Source organism: Oratosquilla oratoria, chromosome 25 (assembly GCF_046742065.1).
Source record: "Oratosquilla oratoria isolate Oo_2021 chromosome 25, ASM4674206v1, whole genome shotgun sequence".
Lineage (NCBI taxonomy): Eukaryota > Metazoa > Arthropoda > Malacostraca > Stomatopoda > Squillidae > Oratosquilla > Oratosquilla oratoria.
In genome coordinates this window covers 18,663,343-18,686,875 of record NC_134801.1, presented here as the reverse complement: position 1 = coordinate 18,686,875, position 23,533 = coordinate 18,663,343, and the positions used below count along the sequence as shown (strand labels likewise).

At 40.2% G+C, this 23,533-nt stretch overlaps 1 protein-coding gene across 2 annotated transcripts in view; it reads right to left on the bottom strand.

The window, feature by feature from the left end:
• Positions 1-23,533, bottom strand: part of mTor (serine/threonine-protein kinase Tor) — a 175,131-nt gene that overhangs the window by 60,569 nt on the left and 91,029 nt on the right. For both annotated transcript variants that reach the window (XM_076208449.1, XM_076208450.1), the window contains exons 15-19: positions 21,784-21,989; positions 17,425-17,631; positions 6,351-6,571; positions 5,191-5,339; positions 101-237 (exon numbers count right to left, since the gene is read on the bottom strand). In XM_076208449.1, the coding sequence (XP_076064564.1) occupies positions 101-237; positions 5,191-5,339; positions 6,351-6,571; positions 17,425-17,631; positions 21,784-21,989 (920 nt within the window). The remainder of the gene's footprint in view (positions 1-100; positions 238-5,190; positions 5,340-6,350; positions 6,572-17,424; positions 17,632-21,783; positions 21,990-23,533) is intronic.

The window sequence follows — 23,533 nt, the reverse complement described above, 5'->3', positions numbered from 1 at the left end:
TTTTTAATCTTGTAGGATCACCTGTCACTGGTCCCATTATATATGGTATACACATATAAAGATTTGGTACATTCAATTACATGATGACAGGAGAGCTTACCCTGACAACAGCATTGTGATTTTGTGCAAGTGTTGGGTCCCTGATCACTTTCATGAGCATAGCAATGGCACAAGCTGGGTAGAACTCCTCCATAGAAGAATAGTTGATGTTTACTAACATTTCACTTGTACTCATTTCTGAAAATAAAAAGCACAGAATTATATTTCTAAAAGTTCATTTACATGCCTAAACTACCCATTTCGACATAAAAAACTCAATTATATACATTCAACCATCCATTTAAAGGACAAATGTGTGCAAAGACAGGTCCATTACTGTCAAATGTAAACTGATTGGACTGGATTGGTAAATAACAGACAAATGACCATTGTTGGCAATTTGGTATGGTGAGTCTGCATCGACGTCTGTGCCAATCAAGAGCTTCTTACAACTATCGTCCAGTGTAGACACCTTCATCCCTACCCAACTTGATACAAAATTAGATTCCAGACCAGATTGCGTATACTTTAATGTTGGCAATTGTACGGGGTCCGCAGATGTCTTCTATGGCATCACTTTCATCCTCCAACACTTCTTCAAGGTAACGAAGGATGTAGTGGAGCTTCAAAGCAGATATTATGCCTCAATCCATAGGCTGGACGACAAAGGTGTTGTTTGGTGGCAGGTACATATACCAGGTAAACCACTAATACACCTGTCACCATTCATAAGCTCCTCAGTATTTGGGTGTGCAGGAGCATTGTCCAGGAGTTGAATGGCCTTGGAGTCCTCTCCCACAATTTTCAAAACTTCCATCTGGTACTTCCTCATAGCTCCCTCCCTCATATGGGGTCTGACATCACTGCCTGCCATGCCACCACCATGCCTGGTGTTGGTGGCCTGGACTTGGATCAGACAACTTTATGCAGCAAAGGACTATTGGGCCATTGTCCAGCTCTATAATGGACAGGACCTTTTTGTTCACTAAATCAAGGATCCGTTGCATCAGGGTCTGTTAAATGGAGGGTCAAGTGTATAACAATCTACATTCCTTACCACACAATAGATCCAAACAAAATCATCACACTCAGATCACTAAACAAGCTCTTCAAGACAGACCACCAAACTCAATACCTAACTAACAACCCCCACCTGGCATCAGCCTCACGGAAAAATACTTCTTAAGAGAAATAAGAACCACACTGGTATGCTTCCATTCAGGACACCATCCATCATTGAAACTATCTCTACATAGAAAAGGTCTGGCTAAAGAATAAAACTGCCTTACATTCAACCACCTCAGAGAAGACACGGAACACTTCATCCTACAATACCCTACACTAACAATCTCTCTACAATAAGAGTATTTCTTCCCTGAATGACATATATGGGCCTGCCCAGTGGCCTGAGCCGTGGGTGTTCAGTTTACAAGCAGTTGAACTGTATGTCACAATGGTAAAGAGAAGACAGTTCCATCCTGAGAAGAGGAAGGCAGTTGTCCAAGCTCTGCTGCAAACATCAAAAGGACATTACATAACCCCCTACCACACACATCCCACCTCCTCAAGGTGGTGGAACCCCGAGAGGCTGACACCTGGTCTTCCGACCAGACCAGAATGCAGCAAAAGACTGGGGCAATGGATTGATTGATCACCCCCTCCCGTCCACTAAAAAAATTTACAGAGCAGATAAATCCCTTAGGGCCATATCAATCAATCACCCATTCACAACCATTTTCCACTTACCTATTTGCTGCCCTCTCTTTTTCCTCTTCAACAAACATTACCACTTGTACCTAAGCCCCCCTTCACCCCATCTATCCATTCCATTCTCAGTCTTCTCCTCAAGTTCACTCCGCCTTCACATTCCACCCTCTCTGCAAGTCTTTCTTCATTCTTTTTTTCCCATAAGCCTAAACTATCCAAGTATTCTTTGATCAACCCCAACTGCCAGTTCTCTCTCTATGCCCACTACCTGCCTCACCTCTTCATTTCTTATTCTAACTCCTACCATAAAATACATACATACATATACCAAGGGTTTTTCCCCCTTACAAGGGAGGTAGCCAAAAAGAGAAAGGCATAAAATCATTCCCACCCATTCCATCCCTAAATACACTCCACTCCCCTCCACCCTCCCTCCCATCTTAGCACCACCTTGTGGTGGGGGAAGGAGAATACTGCCACCAAGTCTTTCCACTTGGATCGTAAGAGGCGAGAAAAAAGGGACGGGGATTGGGACCAGGCATCCTTCTCCCTGTAGCCCCACAGGGGACATTCCTAAAATAAGTAAAGGCACTCCTACCATACTTGTTAAAAACTTTATCTCAAACATATTTAAATTCCTCCATTCTACCTCCTCTAAATTCCAAGTCTCTATCCCATGCACTGTCACAGGAACAACAGTGTGTGCAAAAAATATCCAAGAATTTAAGAACGAACGGGATGCTGAAAGATACAAAGACGGGTCACTACAAGCCTAGCTCTCTTCCTGTATAATAGAACTAGGTAAATTACCAATTCATATGGTCTTCTTTTTGTATCCATCTCTAGATACCTGTTTCTCATAATACTTTTCATTCCCCAAAACCTTTACTTGCTTCCCTTACTCTACATTTTAAATCCACTCCAACTCTTCCATTCCCTGCAACATGTGACCCTAAATGCTTTAAGCTCTTAACTTGCACCAGCCTTTCACCTTCAAAAATTACCTCCAAATCATGGGCACCCTCTCCTTATGTACATCTCATCACCTTACTTTTGCCCACATTTGCTTTCAGCTTTTTGCTCTCACATGCCCTTCTAAATTCTGCCACTAACTTCCTCAGACCTCCTCTGACCCACAAATCCAATGTCGACCACAAACAACAACTAGCTCACATACTTCCTTCCATTCTCACTTTCCATCCCCTACTTACTCACCCTTGCCCATCATCCTCACATTCACCTCCCATACTATCCAATCCAGTGAATAACCATAGTGACATTACACAACACTGGTGCAACCCCACTCTGCCTGAGGTCACTCTCTTTATTCCCTCTGATAACATAGGCTATTCATCAGTAATGTGCACAGACATTGCAAGGGGCAGGTGCTTTGGGTAGGAAATTGGGCACTTCACTCTTTTGCATTATTCATATTTGGCAACTATCCGGTAGGGTGCAACACCCTTTTCCACATTATGATTTCTGAATGGTGAGAAAATGGAAAAAGCCTGTGAGAAACAATTTTTCATTCATTTTTATAAATATTTGTGAAGGGCACTTTTGGGGGCACAGGGCAAAGGGGCAGGTGCTTGGGCACCCCCAGCAACCCCCCCCCCCTCTCCATGGGCCTGCTATTTATATAAAATATTTTTACAGCCCTCAACAAACATTCCCCTATCCCACAGATCTACAATACTTCCAACAATGTGTTCCTGTCAACCCAGGTTTCTCCAGTTCCACAAAAGCCTGAAAGACATCCTTATCCTTTCCCTAAAAAAATTCCCACATAGGTTCAAAAAGAAAAGAAAAGAAAAGAAAAGAAAAGAAAAAAACAAAACAAAAAACAGGACAATATAAAATCAGAACAAAGGAAGTAAAGAAAGTGGGATCTGAAAAAGACCTAGGAGTAATCATCTCAAATGACATGTCCCCTAATAAACAGATAAACAAAATTGTTGGAGAATCCTACAACTTGTTAAGATTAATAAAGGTGGCATTTACCTATTTAATACCAAAAAGAATATAAAGAAAATTGAAAGAATCCAGAGAGCAACCATAAAAATGGCTCCAACACTTTTAAACCTGTCATATGAGGAGAGACTGGCTAAATTGAAATTAACAACTTTGGAACAAAGAAGAGAAAGAGGTGACCTCCTGACCATCTACAGACTCATGAAAGCCAAAGAAGTCCTTGATTGAGAGGACTTACTAAATTGAGATAAGAGAAATACAAGGGGACATGAAAAGAAACTCAAAAAGGATAGTTTTAGAAGAGACCTGAAAAAAACATTTTCCACAGAATGGAACAAACAGACCAAAACAATAATGTGTGGAAAAACTATACATGAATTTAAGAGGAAACTAGACACTCCAAGATACAACGAGGTAAATACTTCATTAGCAAAAGTGCATACATACATATACCAAGGCTTTTTCCCCCCTTCAAGGGAGGTAGCCAAAAAGAAAAAGGCATAAAATCATACACTCCACTCCCCTACACCCTCCCTCCCATCTTAGCACCTCTTGGATGACGGGTCATCCCTGCACCTTGTCCACTGCCCTGGGTCAGAAGCAGTGTCGCAAGTCACGGCACATCCACAGCAAGGCCGCTTCACTAAATCGTCGACCCCCACTCTCCATCCCCCCCATGCATAAAAGGAGAAGACAGGGAGAAATCCCTTTGGGCTGTGTCAAAGTTTGCTCACACATACTACCTCACCCCACCATCCCCACACCCATTCCACCTCATGCATCACAGCATCATCCATATACAACCATTCTCCATTCACCCGTCTTCTGTCCTCTCCCGTTCTTCCTCAACAGACATTCCCCTCTTCACCAAAGCCCCCTTCACCCCATCCATCCATCTCATCCTAGGACATCCCCTCATGTTCACTCCCTCCACATCTGCTTTCCATACCTCTTTTACTAGTCTTTCTTCGCTCATTCTTTCCATGTGTCCAAACCATCCTAATACTCTTTCATCAACCCTATCTCCCAACTCCCTTTCCACCCCTGTTCTCCTCCTCACCTCCTCATTTCTCACTATATCTAGCCTAGTAACCCCCATCATACTTCTCAGACACCTCATCTCAAACACATTCAAACTCCTTCTCTCTTCCTCTCTTATGTTCTATGTTTCTGCCCCATGCAGTGCTGTTGGCACAATCACTCCTTCATATAGTCTCCTCTTAGCATCCATTCCCAAATGTCTATTCCTCTATAAATGTGAATGTTACCTTTTTGTTCATGAAAAAATGTAAAGATTTTTTTTTACCAATTTCAATTCTTTTTTATTAATTTCAATGTTTTTTGGTTACCTCCCTTATAAGGAGGAAAAAACCCTTTGGTATATGTATGTACTAATTTCAATCTACTATTCTAAAAAGAATATAAACAGTTATCACTGCACTTATCAAAAATATCTCAAAAGTTTATACTTACCAGCAGTTAATTCATTATCATTTTTTATATCTGTAATTGAAATAACTGCAACCCCAGTGTCCTCCTGTATTTTAATCATCCCCACATTCATTTTATGCTTGTAGGGATCCAGGGCACCCAGGAGGCCCAAAACACGAATTGTTTCTCGTCTGTAATAGAAAAAAATATATATAAATGAATATACATATATAGGTAGTGGACAGGATGCAGGGATGACCCATCATCCAGGAGGTGCCAAGATAAGAGGGAGGGAGGAGGGTGGAGGGGAGTAGAATATATAGGAAATGGAATAGGTGGGAGTGGTTTCTATGCCTTTTTCTTTTTGGCTACTCCCCGTGTAGGGGGAAAAAAGCCTTTGGTATATGTATGGTATATGTATGTATGGACACCAACCACATAGGTCATCACAGAGATACAGATTTAGAAGAAGAGGAGCAACAATGTTGACACATGTTGACTTGAGTGATCAAGGGACTAATCAAAGATTCAATCCTCTGGGTCATGATGGCCAAGTTTTACAATATGTGATATGTGATTCACATTACCACTAGGCTCAATATTGTCCGCATTCATACAAGAATAATGAGGTGTCACTTAGGGGTATCGATGAACAAGATATTAGTAATGATAGTGAGGAACACATGACACTAATGTCAATATTTGTTGGTTTTACCAGTGATGAAAATTTCAAGCAGACTAAGATTATGCATTCAGTTAAGGAGTCTCAAAATTGTGGTATTTTGGATACCGGTTGTTCAACTACAGTTAACAGTCAACAGTGGTTAGATAATTACTTGAACAACTTGTGCAATGAAGAGTTGGTCATGGTGAGAGAAGAAAATCTATATAATGAATGGAAGTGGAGTAAATGGGGAGGGATGAAATGGGTGAGTGGATTTATGCCTTTGAGTTTACCTACCTCCCTTGTAAGGGAGAAGAAGTTCTTGGTATATGTATGTATGTACATACTTTCCCACCTTCCATTTCAAGATATTTCACTCATTCTTCAATTACCTGGTACATATTCTTTCATCATTCGACTAATTTTCAGTGCCTCTGCCTGCCTGCCTCCCTCCCTTCTCTATGCACATAAAAATATATCCATCAGCTATACAAATAGGATTATCAGTGACAATACTGAATAAGAAAAAATCACTAACCTTATGGCTGGTTGCTGCTCCACTTTCAAAAAGGAGAGGAGCACATCTAGAAGTGTTGGGTATTGTGTATATGGATGAACAACGTAGCCTGTGTTCTCTACCAGTTGTCCTAAAGTCCACAGAGCCACCTGACGTTTCCAACCTGAGGTGCCATTTCCCAGCATTTCCAACAGGATGGGTAGAAGCTCTCCAAGCCACTTCTGCATTTCACTGCCACTCACCTAAGAAACAAAAGACAGAAGAATAAGCCACCACCACAACCAATTTAAGTATGTGAACAAACATTCTCTGATCATAGTATTTAAGAACAAGAGTGCAAGCCAAATAAATACACTGCCAGTATATATGGAAAACATTAATTAAAGTGACCTTACCCTGACCAATCCAATCTGACTACAATATCACACTTTTTTAGAGGTTTATGATTTTATATCCACAAAAGATTAGGATTTAATTTTCTTTGAATAACCCTTTTATGTTAAGAAGATAACCAACCTTTTCAGTATTGATATTTTATTCTAACTCCAGTTGTATAAGTTTGTTTGGCTGAGGGGATGTCATTTAATTAATGGTTTTGAAGCCAGATTATTATGACTATCTTTAATACAACTTTGTTCTTTAAAGATATTTCTTATCTACACTCTGTGGTAAGACAGATATGTGAGAAAGCTTTAGGAAAAAGTACATACATACATATATCAAGGCTTTTTCCTCCTTACAAGGGAGGTAGCCAAAGAGAAAAAGGCATAAAAACATTCCCAACCATTCCATCCCTGAATAAACTCCACTCCCCTCCACCCTCCCTCTTATCTTAGCACCTCCTGGATGACGGGGGGTCATCCCTGCACCTTGTCCACTACCCTGGGTCAGAGGCAGTGTTGCAAGGCACAACACATCCACAGCAAGGCCGCTTCATTAAATCGGTGACCCCCCCCTCTCCGTCCCCCCATGCATAACAGAGAAGACGGGGAGAAATCCCTTCGGACTGCATCAAAATTTGCTCACACATACTATCTCACCCCATCATCCATATACAACCATTTTCTATTCACCCCTGTCTTCTGTCCTCTCCCGTCCTTCCTCAACAGACATTCCCCTCTTCCCCAAAGCCCCCTTCACCCCATCCATCCATCTCATCCTACGACATCCCCTCATGTTCACTCCCTCCACATCTGCCTTCCATACCTCTTTTACTAGTCTTTCTTCACTCATTCTTTCCATGTGTCCAAACCATCCTAATACTCTTTCATCAACCCTATCTCCCAACTCCTTTCCACCCCTGTTCTCCTCCTCACCTCCTCATTTCTCACGCTATCTAGCCTAGGAAAAGGTAAGGATGTTTTTTGGGTCTTTATACATCAACATATTACAGCACAACAACATCAACATATTACAGCACAACATTGATGGCATCAACACAAAAAAACACAAACTTGAACACTTCCTCAAACAACACAACATACATGTTGCCATCATACAAGAAACAGAACTAAGACACTCACACTAAACACCATCATTTCACAACTTCACCACCATTAGACAAGACTGGACCAACAGCAATGGTGGTGGATTCATCACCCTGATCCACCAATTCATCTGTTTTGTGGACACAAGTGCCACAACCAAAATCCTCCTCCCTACCACAGATAACACTTCAGAAATCCAATCTACTGTAATCCATATAGGCAACAAATCAACACTTGACAATAGTTAATATATACATCCCCCACTAAACTGTATAGTTCCTCTTTACAAGGGAAAAGGGGACAAGTGTGAATGTAGTAGTTTCAGAGGGATTAGCTGTTAAGTGTAGTTGGGAAGGCTTATGGGAGGATCTTGATTGAAAGGATTAGGAGAGGAACAGAGGGTGAGGAACAGTGTGGACTTAGGACGGGTAGAGGTTGTGTAGATCAGATCTTTATGGTAAGACAGATATGTGAGAAAGCTATAGGAAAGGGGAAGGATGTTTTTTGGGCTTTTATGGATCTGGAAAAGGCTTACGATAGGGTAGACAGAAAGGCACTGTGGGAGGTTATGCAAATATACGGGATAGGAGGAAAGCTTCTGGGAGCTGTCAAGAGTTTTTATGAGAGTAGTAGAGCTTGTGTCAGGATTAGAAGTGGAGAGAGTGAGTGGTTCGAGGTAAAGGTGGGACTTCATCAAGGATGCGTTATGTCACCCTGGCTGTTCAACTTATACATGAATGGGGTAGTGCGAGAGGTAAATGCAAGGGTAGTGGGTCAGGGATTAGAGATGGTTAAAGAAAATGGAGAAAAGTGGGAGGTGAGCCAGCTGTTGTTTGCGGACGACACTGCGCTTGTGGCAGGATCGGAGGAGGGATTGAGGAAGTTGGTAACAGAGTTTGGGAGAGTATGTGATAGAAGAAAGCTAAAGATAAATGTGGGTAAAAGTAAGGTGATGAGATGTACAAGGGGTGAAAGTGGCAGTAGACTGGAAGTGAGCATTAAGGGAGAGCGACTGGAGGAAGTGGATAGTTTTAGATACTTGGGTGCAAATGTGGCAGGAAAAGGTGGAGTGAAGGTGGAGGTAGAATGTAGATTGAGAGAAGCGAGTAAATGCCTTGGTGGATTAAAGAGTGTAATGAGGAATAGATATTTGGAAATGGATGCTAAGAGGAGACTATATGAAGGAGTGATTGTGCCAACAGCACTGCATGGGGCAGAAACATGGAACATAAGAGATGAAGAGAGAAGGAGTTTGAATGTGTTTGAGATGAGGTGTCTGAGAAGTATGATGGGGGTTACTAGGCTGGATAGAGTGAGAAATGAGGAGGTGAGGAGGAGAACAGGGGTGGTAAGGGAGATGGAAGATAGGGTTGATGAAAGAATATTAGGATGGTTTGGACACATGGAAAGAATGAGTGAAGAAAGATTTGTAAAAGAGGTATGGAAGGCAGATATGGAGGGAGTGAACATGAGGGGATGTCCTAGGATGAGATGGATGGATGGGGTGAAGGGGGCTTTGGGGAAGAGGGGAATATCTGTTGAGGAAGGACGGGAGAGGACAGAAGACAGGGGTGAATGGAGAATGGATGATGTTGTGATGGGGGGTGAGGTAGTATTGTGAGCAAAATTTGATGCAGCCCGAAGGGATTTCTCCCAGTCTTCTCCTTTTATGCAATGGGGGGACGGAGAGGGGGGTCACCAATTTAATGAAGCGGCCTTGCTGTGGATGTGCTGTGTCTTACGACACTGCTTCTGACCCAGGGCAGTGGACAAGGTGCAGGGATGACCCATCATCCAGGAGATGCTAAGATAAGAGGGAAGTGGGAGGGTGGAGGGGTGTGGAGTGTATTTAGGGATGGAATGGGTGGGAATGATTTTATGCCTTTTCCTTTTTGGCTACCTCCCTTGTAAGGGGGAAAAAGCCTTGGTGTATGTATGTATGTATACATCCCCCACACCCAATCATCCTCCCACAGTTCCAAACACCTTCAGGCCTCAACTTAATCAACTAGCATTGACTTCAACACCAAGTCATCAGACTGGTTTGTCAACAACACTGACACAGACACAGGGCTTGCTATGCAGACTCAACTTGACTCACTGACCATCATGAGCGACACACATAATTATACACATATCCCACACCAAGCCCTCTACACCCCCTCCTCTCCTGATATCACCTTCTGCTCCACCTGCCTAACCCCAACAGGGTAAATCCATATGAAACCTACCAATTTTTTTGCAAATTTGAACCTCACCGTCACCGATTTTTATGAAATTCGGTATGCATGTAGAACTCGGTAAGGCAAATTGATTGAGATTAGTCTCACGTTTTCTATCTTTTATAGAACCAGAATTATGGCTTCCGGAAATTTTGAGAAAAATCTAAATTTTGAAGGTACGGCCTAATTTCAAACATGCATAACTTTGTTAGTTTTTGTCGTAGAACATTCGTTCATATGTCATTGTAAAGCTAATGAGTAGCTCTGCAACTTTTATTCTATTCATATTTTACCTATGAGGTCAAATAAAAAAGTTCCATTTGACCTTGACCTTTGACCTTGAATAACAAAAAACACGCCATCTTCGATTTTTTTTCATTTTTTGTACAAATATTCACCATCATCTTAATAACCTTCATGCCAAATTTCATAGTGGGACATTCATGGGATCAGAAGTTACAGGCACTTAAATAACTATAGGTATAAGAAAATTTTGGTATTTTTTGATCTGTATTATTTCAAAAAATTCATATCTCGGTTATTTTTCATCACAAAACGTTCACTAATATACCATTTTAAAGCTGATGATTAGCTCTACATCTTTCATTCTATGCATTTTCTACCTAAAAGGTCAAATAAAAAAGTTGTCTAACCTTACAAAAACTTTTTTTTGTGGGGTACAAAACTTCACTACTTACCTTATTGTATTCAATATCCAGGTATACAAACTGCTTGTGTATAGGATTTGTATATCTAAATTTTTTATCTAATATTAAATAAATAAAATATAATATTTATAAATAAAATATCTAATATTTTGTATATCTAAATTTTTTTTATATCCTTTTTACAGATAAAATATTTACCCACCAACAGAAATAAGTTTAAAAATGCTTGGAAGAAGTTTTAAATTCAAGAAAGTGTGTTGTAATCCTATCAACCTTCATGATGATGATCCTAATAAGAAAGGAAATCGGCAAATGTCAGAAGACTTTGTGGCAAAGAACATTGCATTTAACCTTACAGAAGGTTATTATATTTGTGACAAATGCAGGAAAGAAATTACGAAAAGAAGTCGAGAATTACAAACTACTGAAATAGAAAATGAACCAGCAACAGTCCCTGAAACAACAGATAATGAATCATCATCTTCTTCAGATAAAAGGTCGGAAGATGATGTTTTTGTTGACAAAGATACTGACCTGAAAGCACTTAATGAGTCTCTATCAATCATTGGAGAGTCACCAGTAAAAAAACAAAGACTTGAAAAAGGAATTTACTATAAGGAAGAAAAAGCCAAGAAAATCCAAGATAATATTTGCAGTAAATTACAAATTGGTTCAGCACCATCAACATCAAAAGACCATACAACAGCATCTGCCTCTCACGTTACAAATGCAGATGAAGAAATTGTTATTCAGCTAAAAGAAAAATTTAATACAACAGAAAAACGTTCAGAAAAACTCCAGATTTTGACTGTTCTTCCAAAAAGCTGGAGCAGATCAAAAATCCAGGAAGAGTTCAAGGTGACCCAATATATGGCTAGACAAGCAAAAAACTTAGTAAAAGAAAAAGGTTTCATGGCTCTCCCAAACAAAAGATTACCAACTTTCTCAAAAGAAACTGAAAACATTATCTTACATTTCTACAAATCTGAGGAAATAAGTAGGATTATGCCAGGAAAGAAAGATTATAAATCTGTCAGGAAAGGAGGATTTAAGGTACAAGAACAGAAACATCTAATTCTTTGTAACCTCAGGGAAGCATACAAATTATTGAAAACAAAACATCCTTCCTTAAAGGTAGGGTTTTCAAAATTTGCAGAACTTAGGCCAAAGGAATGCATATTGGCAGGTGGAGCTGGAACACATAGTGTATGTGTATGCACCATCCACCAGAATATTAAGCTGATGATAGTAGGATCCGGGCTTTCTTGTTGTACAGAAGGTGAAGAGATTCATTTGAGTGATTACACTAGTTGCTTAGCTGCTACTACTTGCAATGAAAAGTCAATTGACTGTTTTTTTCATCAGTGTTCTGATTGCAACTCTCTCTCGAATAATTTTGCTGAATATTTAGAGACAATTTTTGAAAAACACATGATTGATGACATTTCATATAAAAGGTGGATTTCTACAGATCGAACAACATTAGAAACCATCAGTAAATCTGTAAATGAGTTTATTGAAGAATTTTGTTCTAATCTTAAATTATTGAAACGGCATGATTATATTGCAAAGCATCAATCGCAATTTTGCGCTGAGAAAAAGAGAACATTAGGTGATGGAGAAATGTTGATTTTGGCAGATTTTGCTGAAAATTACTCATTCATTTTACAAGATGCAGCTCAGGGGTTTCATTGGAATAATGCACAAGCTACATTACACCCCTTTGTATGCTATTATAAAGATGAGGAAGAGCTTAAACATCTAAATGCTGTAATTATTTCTGATTGTTTACACCACGACACCATTGCAGTACATTTATTTCAAAAAAAAGTTATAGAAATTTTGAAAACAAAAATTCCTGGAGAAATAAATAAATTGATTTATTTTTCAGATGGTGCTGCCTCCCAGTATAAAATTTTTAAAAATTTCATAAACTTGTGTCATCATGAAAAGGACTTTGATATGAAAGCAGAATGGCATTTTTTTGCCACTTCACATGGCAAAGGACCATGTGATGGGTTGGGTGGAACTATTAAAAGATTAGCAGCAAAAGCTAGTCTGCAGAGAGCCTACAACAACCAAATCATGACACCAAGACAACTCTATGAATTTGGAAAAGAAAACATTCCAGGCATACATTTTTTATATGCCTCTCAAGAAGAATGGTCTAAAGAAAAAACATTACTGGAAGAAAGATTTAACATCGCTTGCACAATACCAGGCACTCAGAAACTGCATAGCTTTGTTCCAACATCTCTGTCAGAACTCAAAGTAAAATTTGTATCAAATAGCACTGATGATAAAACCGTAAGAATACGTAAACAGACCAATTTCATATTTGAAGAAATCAAAGGATTTGTGACAGCAATGTATGACCAAAAATGGTATTTGGCATGTGTCCTAGAAACATATTCAGATTTAATGGAAGTACATACATACATATACCAAGGCTTTTTCCCCCTTCCAAGGGAGGTAGCCACAAAAGGAAAGGCATAAAAACACTCCCACCCATTTCATCCCTAAATACACTCCACACCCCTCCCACCCTTCCTCTCATCTGAGCACCTCCTGGAAGTAAATGGAAGTAAAACTAACATTTTTGGAACCTAATGGACCTTCTCCTTCTTTCAAATATCCACGAATACCAGATATTTTAATTGTACCAGAGAAGGACATTTTAAGCATTGTAGATCCACAAACTGCAACAGGAAGAACATACAATCTCTCTGATAAAGAAATTAAAAAAGCATCTGAATTATTAAATGAAAAATTATCTTAATAATCATTAAAATCCAGGGTGGGTGGAGGGACCTGTGGCTTTTTCTGCTGAGCTATCAGGGGTGGCCCCTTAGGCGATGGGGATACCAAATTGTGTACAATTTGGTAGTGGCTTTGCCACCATGGACCATAGCAGACATGCTCAGTCATGAGTATGATACTTTAATAGTATGATAAGTTTTAAATAGTCAGGTATTTAGTGTAAAATTAATTAGGTAGAATTACAATTTACAAACAATAAAACACAAAATGACGGCATTTTAAATTTTTCAAGGTCAGTGGTCGTTCACAACTTTTTTATTTGACCTTGAAGGTAAAAAGTGCATAGAATAAACGTTGTAGAGCTAATCATCAGCTTTAAAATGGTATGTTAGTGAACATTTTATGATTAAAAATAACCGAGATTTGAATTTCTAAAAATAATACATATAAAAAAATACCAAAATTTTCTTATACCTATAGTTATTTAAGTGCCTGTAACTTCTGATCCCCTGTATGTCCCACTATGAAATTTGGCATGAAGGTTATTAAGATGATGGTGAATATTTGTACAAAAAATGAAAAAAATCGAAGATGGCGTGTTTTTTGTTATTCAAGGTCAAAGGTCAAGGTCAAATGGTACTTTTTTATTTGACCTCATAGGTAAAAAATGAATAGAATAAAAGTTGCAGAGCTACTCATTAGCTTTACAATGACATATGAACGAATGTTCTACGACAAAAACTAACAAAGTTATGCATGTCTGAAATTAGGCCGTACCTTCAAAATTTCGATTTTTCTCAAAATTGTCGGAAACCATAATTCTGGTTCTATAAAAGATAGAAACGTGAGACTAGTCTCAATCAATTTGTCTCACCGAGTTCTACTTGCACACCAAATTTCATCAAAATCTGTGACAATGAGTTATAAGTCATTGGTAGGTTTCATATGGAATGACCCAACAACCTCGTGGAGAGTGGTCAGATCCCTAGGATCTGACCACCTTCCAATCATCATCACCACCAAAACAAGATGCACCCCAGTTGGTCACAGACACACAAACACCAATTACAAGAGAGCAAACTGGGAAGCTTTTACTGAAGAGACAGAACAACATTTTGAGACACATAACAGTACACCAATCACAAACATAAACAATGCTGTGCACACTTTTAATACAATCATACAAAACACAGAAAAGAGATACATCCCTAGAGGCAACAGAAAATCACACAATCCCAACTTCACACCAGAAATCCAAGGCCTCATCAGACAACAAGATGCACTTAAAACACAATACCCCCACACCCACCCCTCAAAACAGCAGACCAAATACAAACACTAGAAACTGAGATTACCAATAAAATACATGAAGAGTAAACACAAAATTTGCACAAAATTTTCAATATGTTTGATCACAAAACAAACACCAGCAAATTGTATATAACACTCAACAGCATTACACTATCCAACTGTATCACAACATCCTCTCACACAGCAATAACCATAACAACAGATAACTGTGTTATATATTTTCACCAAAAGATGGCTAGCCAATTATCTGGCAGCAGGAATGCTTATGTGTCATATGATGGCCAATCGTCACACATCAGAAACATTAAGAATGGAGTACCACAGGGCTCAGTTCTTTCCCCCACATTCTTTTAATCTATACATCCATGATATACCCATACCAGACACCTCAGAAATACAAATCTCTTCCTACACAGACATAATAATCACATGCACACATTGCAGAAATAATACAGCCACACCATGATACACTCAATACATGGTTCATTACACAGACTCAAAATAGCCACAGCCAAATCTACAGCAACACTTCTCACCAACTAGACAAAAGAACATAAATACATACCTCATATCTATATAAACAACACTCTAATACCACCACCCCCAACACACAGACGCACCTAAAATTCTTGGTATAACATACAATACATCCATGTCATTCAAACACATCACAAACAAAAAATAAATGCATTCCTAGACTCAATGCACTTAAATCAATCACTGGAACAACATTTGGACAAAACAAACTACTACAATATACAAACAATGCATACGCTCAGTTATGAATTATGCGAGTCCTGCATGGGCACCTAATCTCAGTGAGACACACCTTAACACCCTTCAGATCATACAAAACAAAGCTTAAAAATAATTGCAGGCTGCACAAATACATCACCTACAGACCATCTACACTATGAAACTAAAGTCCTCAAAGTCAAGGACCACCTTGACATAAGAGGCACACAAACACTTCCTGCAGCCTCCACAAACACAGCACACCCACTACACTACATAGCAGAACACCCACACACACCAAGAAACATAAAAATAACACCCAAATACCTATATCACACATAAATAATCTCTTCTCTTCCTCCACAACCACCAAATAGCCTCCGGAGACATAGTCATAATCATATCACTCACTGCTCCATTAATACACTAAAAGACAACACATTGCTACAAGCCAGCCCCCCTGATATCCATCCTTCTGAATCCTCTCTCCCACAAAAGAACAAAGTCCATCTGGTCATACTGCAGTGCAGCAACCACCCAGCCCTTCTAAGCTACCAGAAGAGGCTGGATGACCACATTGTGGACAACTACCCAGGATGTAACACTTCACCCCATACTATTCAACACATAATGGAAGACTGCATTATACATAATCACGCACACAAACAACACAACATACACTCTATAAATGATTTGTGCAAAAACCCCATTCCTGCCAAGGCATTCCTTGGGGAGACTGGACTGCTCGGACAGACAGTCTAGGGAACAACAACTACAGTACTATCTCTCATTAACTGACTAAAAGGGGGGTAACAGTGTCTGTTGATGTGAATAATCCGTTGATTTGGAGTGGTTTTTGGGTGGCATAGTGATTGCACGCACTAAACAACAGCACCAAAAACACTAAAAACACAGCGAAAACACCGCAAACACAGCAAATTAACGTCTGTCAATGAGAAGTCTTACTGTACTTCAATTAATACCTTCCCTAAAATGACACCTTCTAAATATTGTGTTCTGGCCTACACTAGACTATCTTATAAAGATTAGGTTGGGACCACATACAGAATGTTTTAACCCTTCCATACTAATGCTTTTCTCTATATTATGACTGACAAGAGACTATTCTATTCATTTTTGTGACAACACTTCAGGAGAAAAGTTTTTCAAGAAGTCAAGGGGAGGCTTGCAGGATTAGTTAATTAGATTTGAGCAGTTTAGAGGACCTTACTCATCCTGCAATCCCAAGACCTTACTCATCCTGCAATCCCAAGACCCTACTCGTTCTGCAACCCCAAGACCTTACTCATCCTGCAACCCCAAGACCTAACTCATCCTGCAACCCCAAGACCTTACTCGTCCTGCAATCCCAAGACCTAACTCATCCTGCAATCCCAAGACCTTACTCGTTCTGCAATCCCAAGACCTTACTCGTCCTGCAACTCCAAGACCTTACTCATCCTGCAACCCCAAGACCTTACTCAACCTGCAACCCCAAGACCTTACTCATCCTGCAATCCCAAGACCTTACTCATCCTGCAATCCCAAGACCTTACTCATCCTGCAATCCCAAGACCTTACTCATCCTGCAACCCCAAGACCTTACTCATCCTGCAACCCCAAGACCTTACTCATCCTGCAACCCCAAGACCTTACTCATCCTGCAATCCCAAGACCTTACTTGTTCTGCAACCCCAAGACCTTACTCATCCTGCAACCCCAAGACCTTACTCATCCTGCAACCCCAAGACCTTACTCATCCTGCAACCCCAAGACCTTACTCATCCTGCAACCCCAGGATCTTACTCATCCTGCAACCCCAGGACCTTACTCATCCTGCAACCCCAAGACCTTACTCATCCTTCAACCCCAAGACCTGGTGTTATCCTACTTACACACATAGTGAACACACCTGAGCCAAATCTCCAATGGCCATGAGAACACACATGGTGACTGCTGGATTCGGATCTTGGTCTCTCAGTTTGGGAACCAAGACAGCCATGATGGCCTGCACAAACTGACGCATGAACCGTGGAGCATTGCCGATGAGGTAGCCCAGCATACGTGCACTTAATTCTCGGTTTCTTCCAATGCCACTGTAATCCAACTCATCTAGAATCTGAAAGGAAAAAAATAATATCAATGGACTATGTAGTGGTACCTAAAGGAAGGATTAGGAGAGTTCTGGGTGTCCATGTTTTTAAGGGGAGCCAGTGGAAAGTGTCAGATAATTCTTTGGTAAAAGGAAAGTTGAGAATGGTGGATAGGTGGAGTAGTTCACTTCTAGTATACTGCAACTAAGTACAGTGACGGCAAAAAAAAAAAAAAAAAAAAAAAATGAAAAATAAAAGATAATAATAATAACACATCATCAATAATAAAAACCATAACACAGAATTTGCTTGTTACAACTTTATTTGATGTTCCAACATAGAGAAAGTGAATGGAGCTTGTGTTGGTGCAGTGGCCTTGACGAGCATGTAGCTACACCACACCACCAAGGCATGTCTCAGTGCACCACAAGTACTTATGTAGAGAGGTTGTATAGTATACTACTCCCCTTAGCACCAATCCTGACTGTATCCCTATCTTTGCAGCTGTATAATTCCATTCAACCTGCATACAATGGGATATACAAACTTCAGTATGGAGGAGAAGTCTCGTGCTATTGCTCTCTTAGACCAGGGCATGTCTGTGATTCATGTAACCACCGACCTGAAGGTGTCTAGATAAGCCATTTATCATGTCCAGGATGCGATGGTGATATTACCACTAGCCATGACCCCTCTAAGGAAAATAGGCTCTGGAGTACCATGAAAGATGTTAGCATGGACAGTTAGGGTACGCGTACCAATGGAAATGCACTTGCCCTATGTAGACACATTTGACACATAAAAAACTTCTACCTGCCGATGGTTAATAGATAGGAGCATAATTATAGGCTCAAAAAATCACTTAACTATCCCCTCATAATGTGATTTTTTTAGCCTATAATTATACTCCTATCTATTCACCATTGGCAGGTAGAAGTTTTTTTGTATCAAATGCATCTGCATAGGGCAAGTGCGTCTCCATTGGTACGTGTACCCTATGCTATTAAAACATGAGGTGATGTTAAACCCTTCAGTAGCAGCTGTAGCACTCAAGAAAAAAACACACAGACATCCTTCAGAACGTCACTATTAGGACATTTCTGCACACACAAATTCCATGTTATGATTTTTATTGCCAATGATGTGTTACAATTTTTTTTGCCATGACTATAATATAATACAACACAGACAACACTCAAGTTTCTCCTAGACCAATCTATGAAAAGACTAATGGATCGCTGCTAGCTACTGTGGGGCTGCAGGTGTTCTTTCAATGAAACACGAGGTAGCAATTATCCTCATTCAATCTATATATCAATAGGTTCACCTAATAAAGGAGGTAACCGACCAAGGTATGCACCAATTCCATTCCTGTCAATCATAGATTTCTTTCCCTTTTATCTTAGCCCCTTGTATTTACCTAGTTGTACCTAGTTGTAATATACGGGAGGGGAGCTATGCTCATGGTGACCCGTCTTTGTATCTCTCCACATCAAGTTTTATCTTAAAATCTTGTATAGTGTTTGCACATACTGTTTTGTTGTCTAATTTGTTTCATGTATTTATCTCTCTGTGTGGATGCAGGGTCATTCCTGTCTCCTGCCCACTGCCTGGATACAGCAAGACACAGCACATCTGCAGCAGAGCCAGCTGCATCATTTACCTGATGCCCATCCCTCCCTATTCCCTCACATGAAATCAGAGAAGACATGGAGTAATCTCTTTGGGCTGCATCAATTTATAGCCCATTCATATTCATTCTTCACTCACACCTATTTCTTGCCTCATCCCTTCCCAGCTCAACAGATTTCCCCCTTTTTATTCAAGGGCCCTTTCATCCCATCAATCTACCTCATCCTTGGTCTTCCCCTCATGTTTATTCCACCCACCTCTGCTGGCTTGATTTCTTGTAAGATGAACATAGAGAAAGCAAGATCTCTAGTCCCATCACTGTGTCCTACTTTGTCGCCTTTTACGACTTGCATGGGAACAGAGTGGCAGAATTCTTTTCCCACCCTATCACAGGGGATACGAAGAGATAAAGTTGTAAAAATGATACAGGCCAGTTTCAAGGGATCAGTATAGAGGAGGATTAACTGTTGTGCAAAAGCAGCATCATTCCTCTATGAGTAAAGACTTTACTCTAACATAGACAAATGATGTGAGGGTTAAGTCTGTAAGGGCACACCAAAACAGTCCCAAAAAATGGGCTGCATGCTAATCACTACTGCATGATATCATGCAATCTATTAGTATCATTTCTCACATATACTCCCTCACCCCCCATCCTCCACCCACTCCACCTCATGCATCACAGCATCATCCATACATACCATTCCCTATTCATCCCTATCTTCTGTCCTCTCCCATCCTTCTTCAACAGACATTCCCCTTTTTCTCAATGCCCCTTTTACCACATCCATCCATCTCATCCTAGGTCAACCCCTCATGTTCACTCCTTCCACCTCTACCTTCCACACCTCTTTTACTAGTCTTTCTTCATTCATTTTTTCCATGTGTCCAAACCATCCCAATACTCTTTCATCAACCCTATCTCCCAACTACCTTTCCATCCCTGTTCTCCTCCTCACCTCCTCATTTTTCACTCTATCCAGCCAAGCAACCTCTATCTTCTCAGGCACCTCATCTCAAACGGGGTCACCGATTTAATGAAGTGGCCGTGCTGGGGATGTGCTGTGTCTTGCGACACTGCTTCTGACCCAGGGCAGTGGGCGAGATGCAGGGATGACCTGTCATCCAGGAGGTGGAGGGGAGTGGAGTAAATTAGGGATGGAATGGGTGGGAGTGGTTTTTATGCCTTTGTTTTTTGGCTACCTCCCTTATAAGGGGGGAAAAAGCCTTTGGTATATGTATATATGTATTATTACATTGAAGACAGGGAGAAATCCCTTCAAGTTCCATCAAAATATCATTCACACATGATCACTCCCTAACCCCCATCCCCCACCCATTCCCTTCCATTCATAACAGTATCATCTATACACAACCATTCTCCATTCGCCTCTTTCTTCTACCTTTTTCCTTCCTTCCATTACAGACATCCCCTTCTTGCTTAATGCCCCTTTTACTCCATCCATCCATCTCATCCTCTGTCGTCCCCTCATGTTCACTCCATCCAAATTTCCCTTCCACATTTCTTTTACTAATCTTTCTACACTCATTCTTTCCATGTGTCCAAACCATCCTAATACTCTTTCATCAACCCTATCTCCCAACTCCCTTTTCACCCCCGCTCTCCTCCTCACCTCATTTCTCACTTTATCAAGCCTAGTAACCCCTACCATACTTCTCAGGCATTTCACATTCAAACTCCTCCCCTCTTATGTTCCATGTTTCTGCCCCATACAAAGCTGTTGGCTCAATCACTCCTTCATATACTCTCTTCTTATCACCCATTCCCAAATATCTATTTCTCATTACACTTTCTAATCCCCCAAGGCATTTACTTGTTTCTCTCAATCTACATTCTACCTCCACCTCCACTCCTCCTTTCCTTGCCACATTTGCAACCAAGTATCTAAAACTATCCACTTCCTCCTGTCTCTCTCCTTTAATGCTCACTTCCAATTTGTTGCCATATTCTCCCCTTGTGTATCTCATCACCTTACTTTTACCCACATTTATCTTCAACTTCCTTCTTTTACACACCTTCTCAAAATCTGTCACTTCTTTAATCCCTCCTTTGATCCTGCTACAAACGCAGTGTCGCCAGCAAACAACAACTGGCTTATCTCCCATTTTTTTCCACTTCCTTTAACCATCTCCTATCCCCAGCCGATTACCCTTGCATTTACCTCTTGCACCACTCCATCCATGTATAAATTGAACAGCCAAGGTGACATAACACATCCCTGGCAAAGTCCCACCTTTACCTTAAACCACTCACTCTCTTCCTTTCTAATTCTAACACAGGCTCTACTACTCTCATAAAAACTTTTGACTTCTCTTAACAGCTTTCCTCCTATCCCATATACCTGGAATACCTCCCGCAGTGCCTTCTAATACACTAATACAATCAATTTAAAAGGACATTCCTTCATTGTGATACAAATCTCAAAATATACATCAAACTGTAACACAGATTTTAAGCTTAGTAAAAATCACAGGGACCAAACATTTATCCATGAAAGATTCATCTACATGACTAATAGACATACCTTCAGCAAAGCTTTACGAAGAAGGGGATGAACATATGCTGGATTGATAGATGACAGACGTCCTAATATTGAAATTGCTAACTCACGTATTTCAAATACTTCATCACTTAAAGCATATATCAATGCATTCAAATTTTCTGGTTGGGCCAAATGGCTATCAAAGCTCTTGTCCAAAGATTCCAGTACACACAATCTAACATCAGAATCTGTAAAGAAAAGAATATAAAAATCACATGTATTACTGTTGGATGCTCACTGGGCAAGAGGGAAGGGGCATTTAGACAGTCAGACGGTTTGACAAACCCAGCTTGTCAAATAAGTGTTTGAAGTGATGTTTGACCGTGTGAATAGGGTATTTGGTTGTCAAACACATTCAACAAATGTGTTTGACGACCAAATACCCCATTCACACGGTCAAACATCACTTCAAACACTTGCCTGACAAATCAGGTTTGTCAAACTGTTTGACCGTGTAAATGGCTCTTTAGAGTCTTAATCCAACACTTGTCAACTGCCATTTGTGCAGAAATTTAGGCCTAGGACATAAACCAACTTTGTGAATTGGCCCAGGACATAAAACACCACCAATTCCTAAAGTGGGCTTTTGTCCTGTGAACACTCGTCAACTGCCATTTGTGCAGAAATTTGGGCCTAGGACATAAACCCACTTTGGGAATTGGCCCAGGACATAAAACACCACCAATTCCTAAAGTGGGCTTTTGTCCTGTGAACACTCGTCAACCGCCATTTGTGCAGAAATTTGGCCCTAGGACATAAACCCACTTTGGGAATTGGCCCAGGACATAAAACACCACCAATTCCTGAAGTGGGCTTTTGTCCTGTGCCCAAATGTCTATACAAGTGGAAGTTGTCCAGTGTTGGATCAAGAAACCTATGTGTACTTGCAACAGAGGTCGAGCTGGTCTGGACCAAGGGCAGGATTCATTAAATTCCATGGTCTTATGGACAAAATGGTCTTAGTTTGATCTCTTGTCATCACAATATATTTACTTGAAGTAGTGATATAATCTTTTAATACTGTAACAAGTTTTCAAAACCAGCTGGTACCTCAAGATCAGCCCAGTCACATGCCATGTTTGGCACACTTGTAGGTTACCAAACCCTGTATGGAGGATGGCTAAGGCATGGACCAACCATTTGAATTTAACAATACCAAAACCATCCTGAGTTACTAAACTGTGTGTTGATATATAATTGCTAAAGACATGTATATGTATATAATATAATAATGTTTTTTCCCCATTTGTGCAGGGGTAGGGGGTGGCCATGTCAAGGCATGCCTTGACTCTTCACACGAGAAAAATACAGAATGCAGAATCCCCATTCCCTTCACTCCACCCTGTTTAGTTGCCTTCTCTGACACCTATGAGAACACAGCGGCAGTATGCTTATTATACATACATACACATACCAAGGCTTTTTCCCCCTTACAAGGGAGGTAGCCAAAAATAAAAGGCATAAAATCATTCCCACCCATTCCATCCCTAAATACACTCCACTCTACTTCACCCTCCCTCTTATCTTAGCACTTCCTGCTTATGCTTATTATTGTCACATATAATTACAAATGAGTAAATTCTATAATTTCAAGTATCAAAATACTTTAAGACCAACAGTCAGAAGTACTTCAAGTTTGATTAGTACCTTAATTTCTAGAACCCAACAAAAGATGATATGCCAAAAGGCTTGATACAGTTAATGATATACTGTACAATGCAACGGTACTATA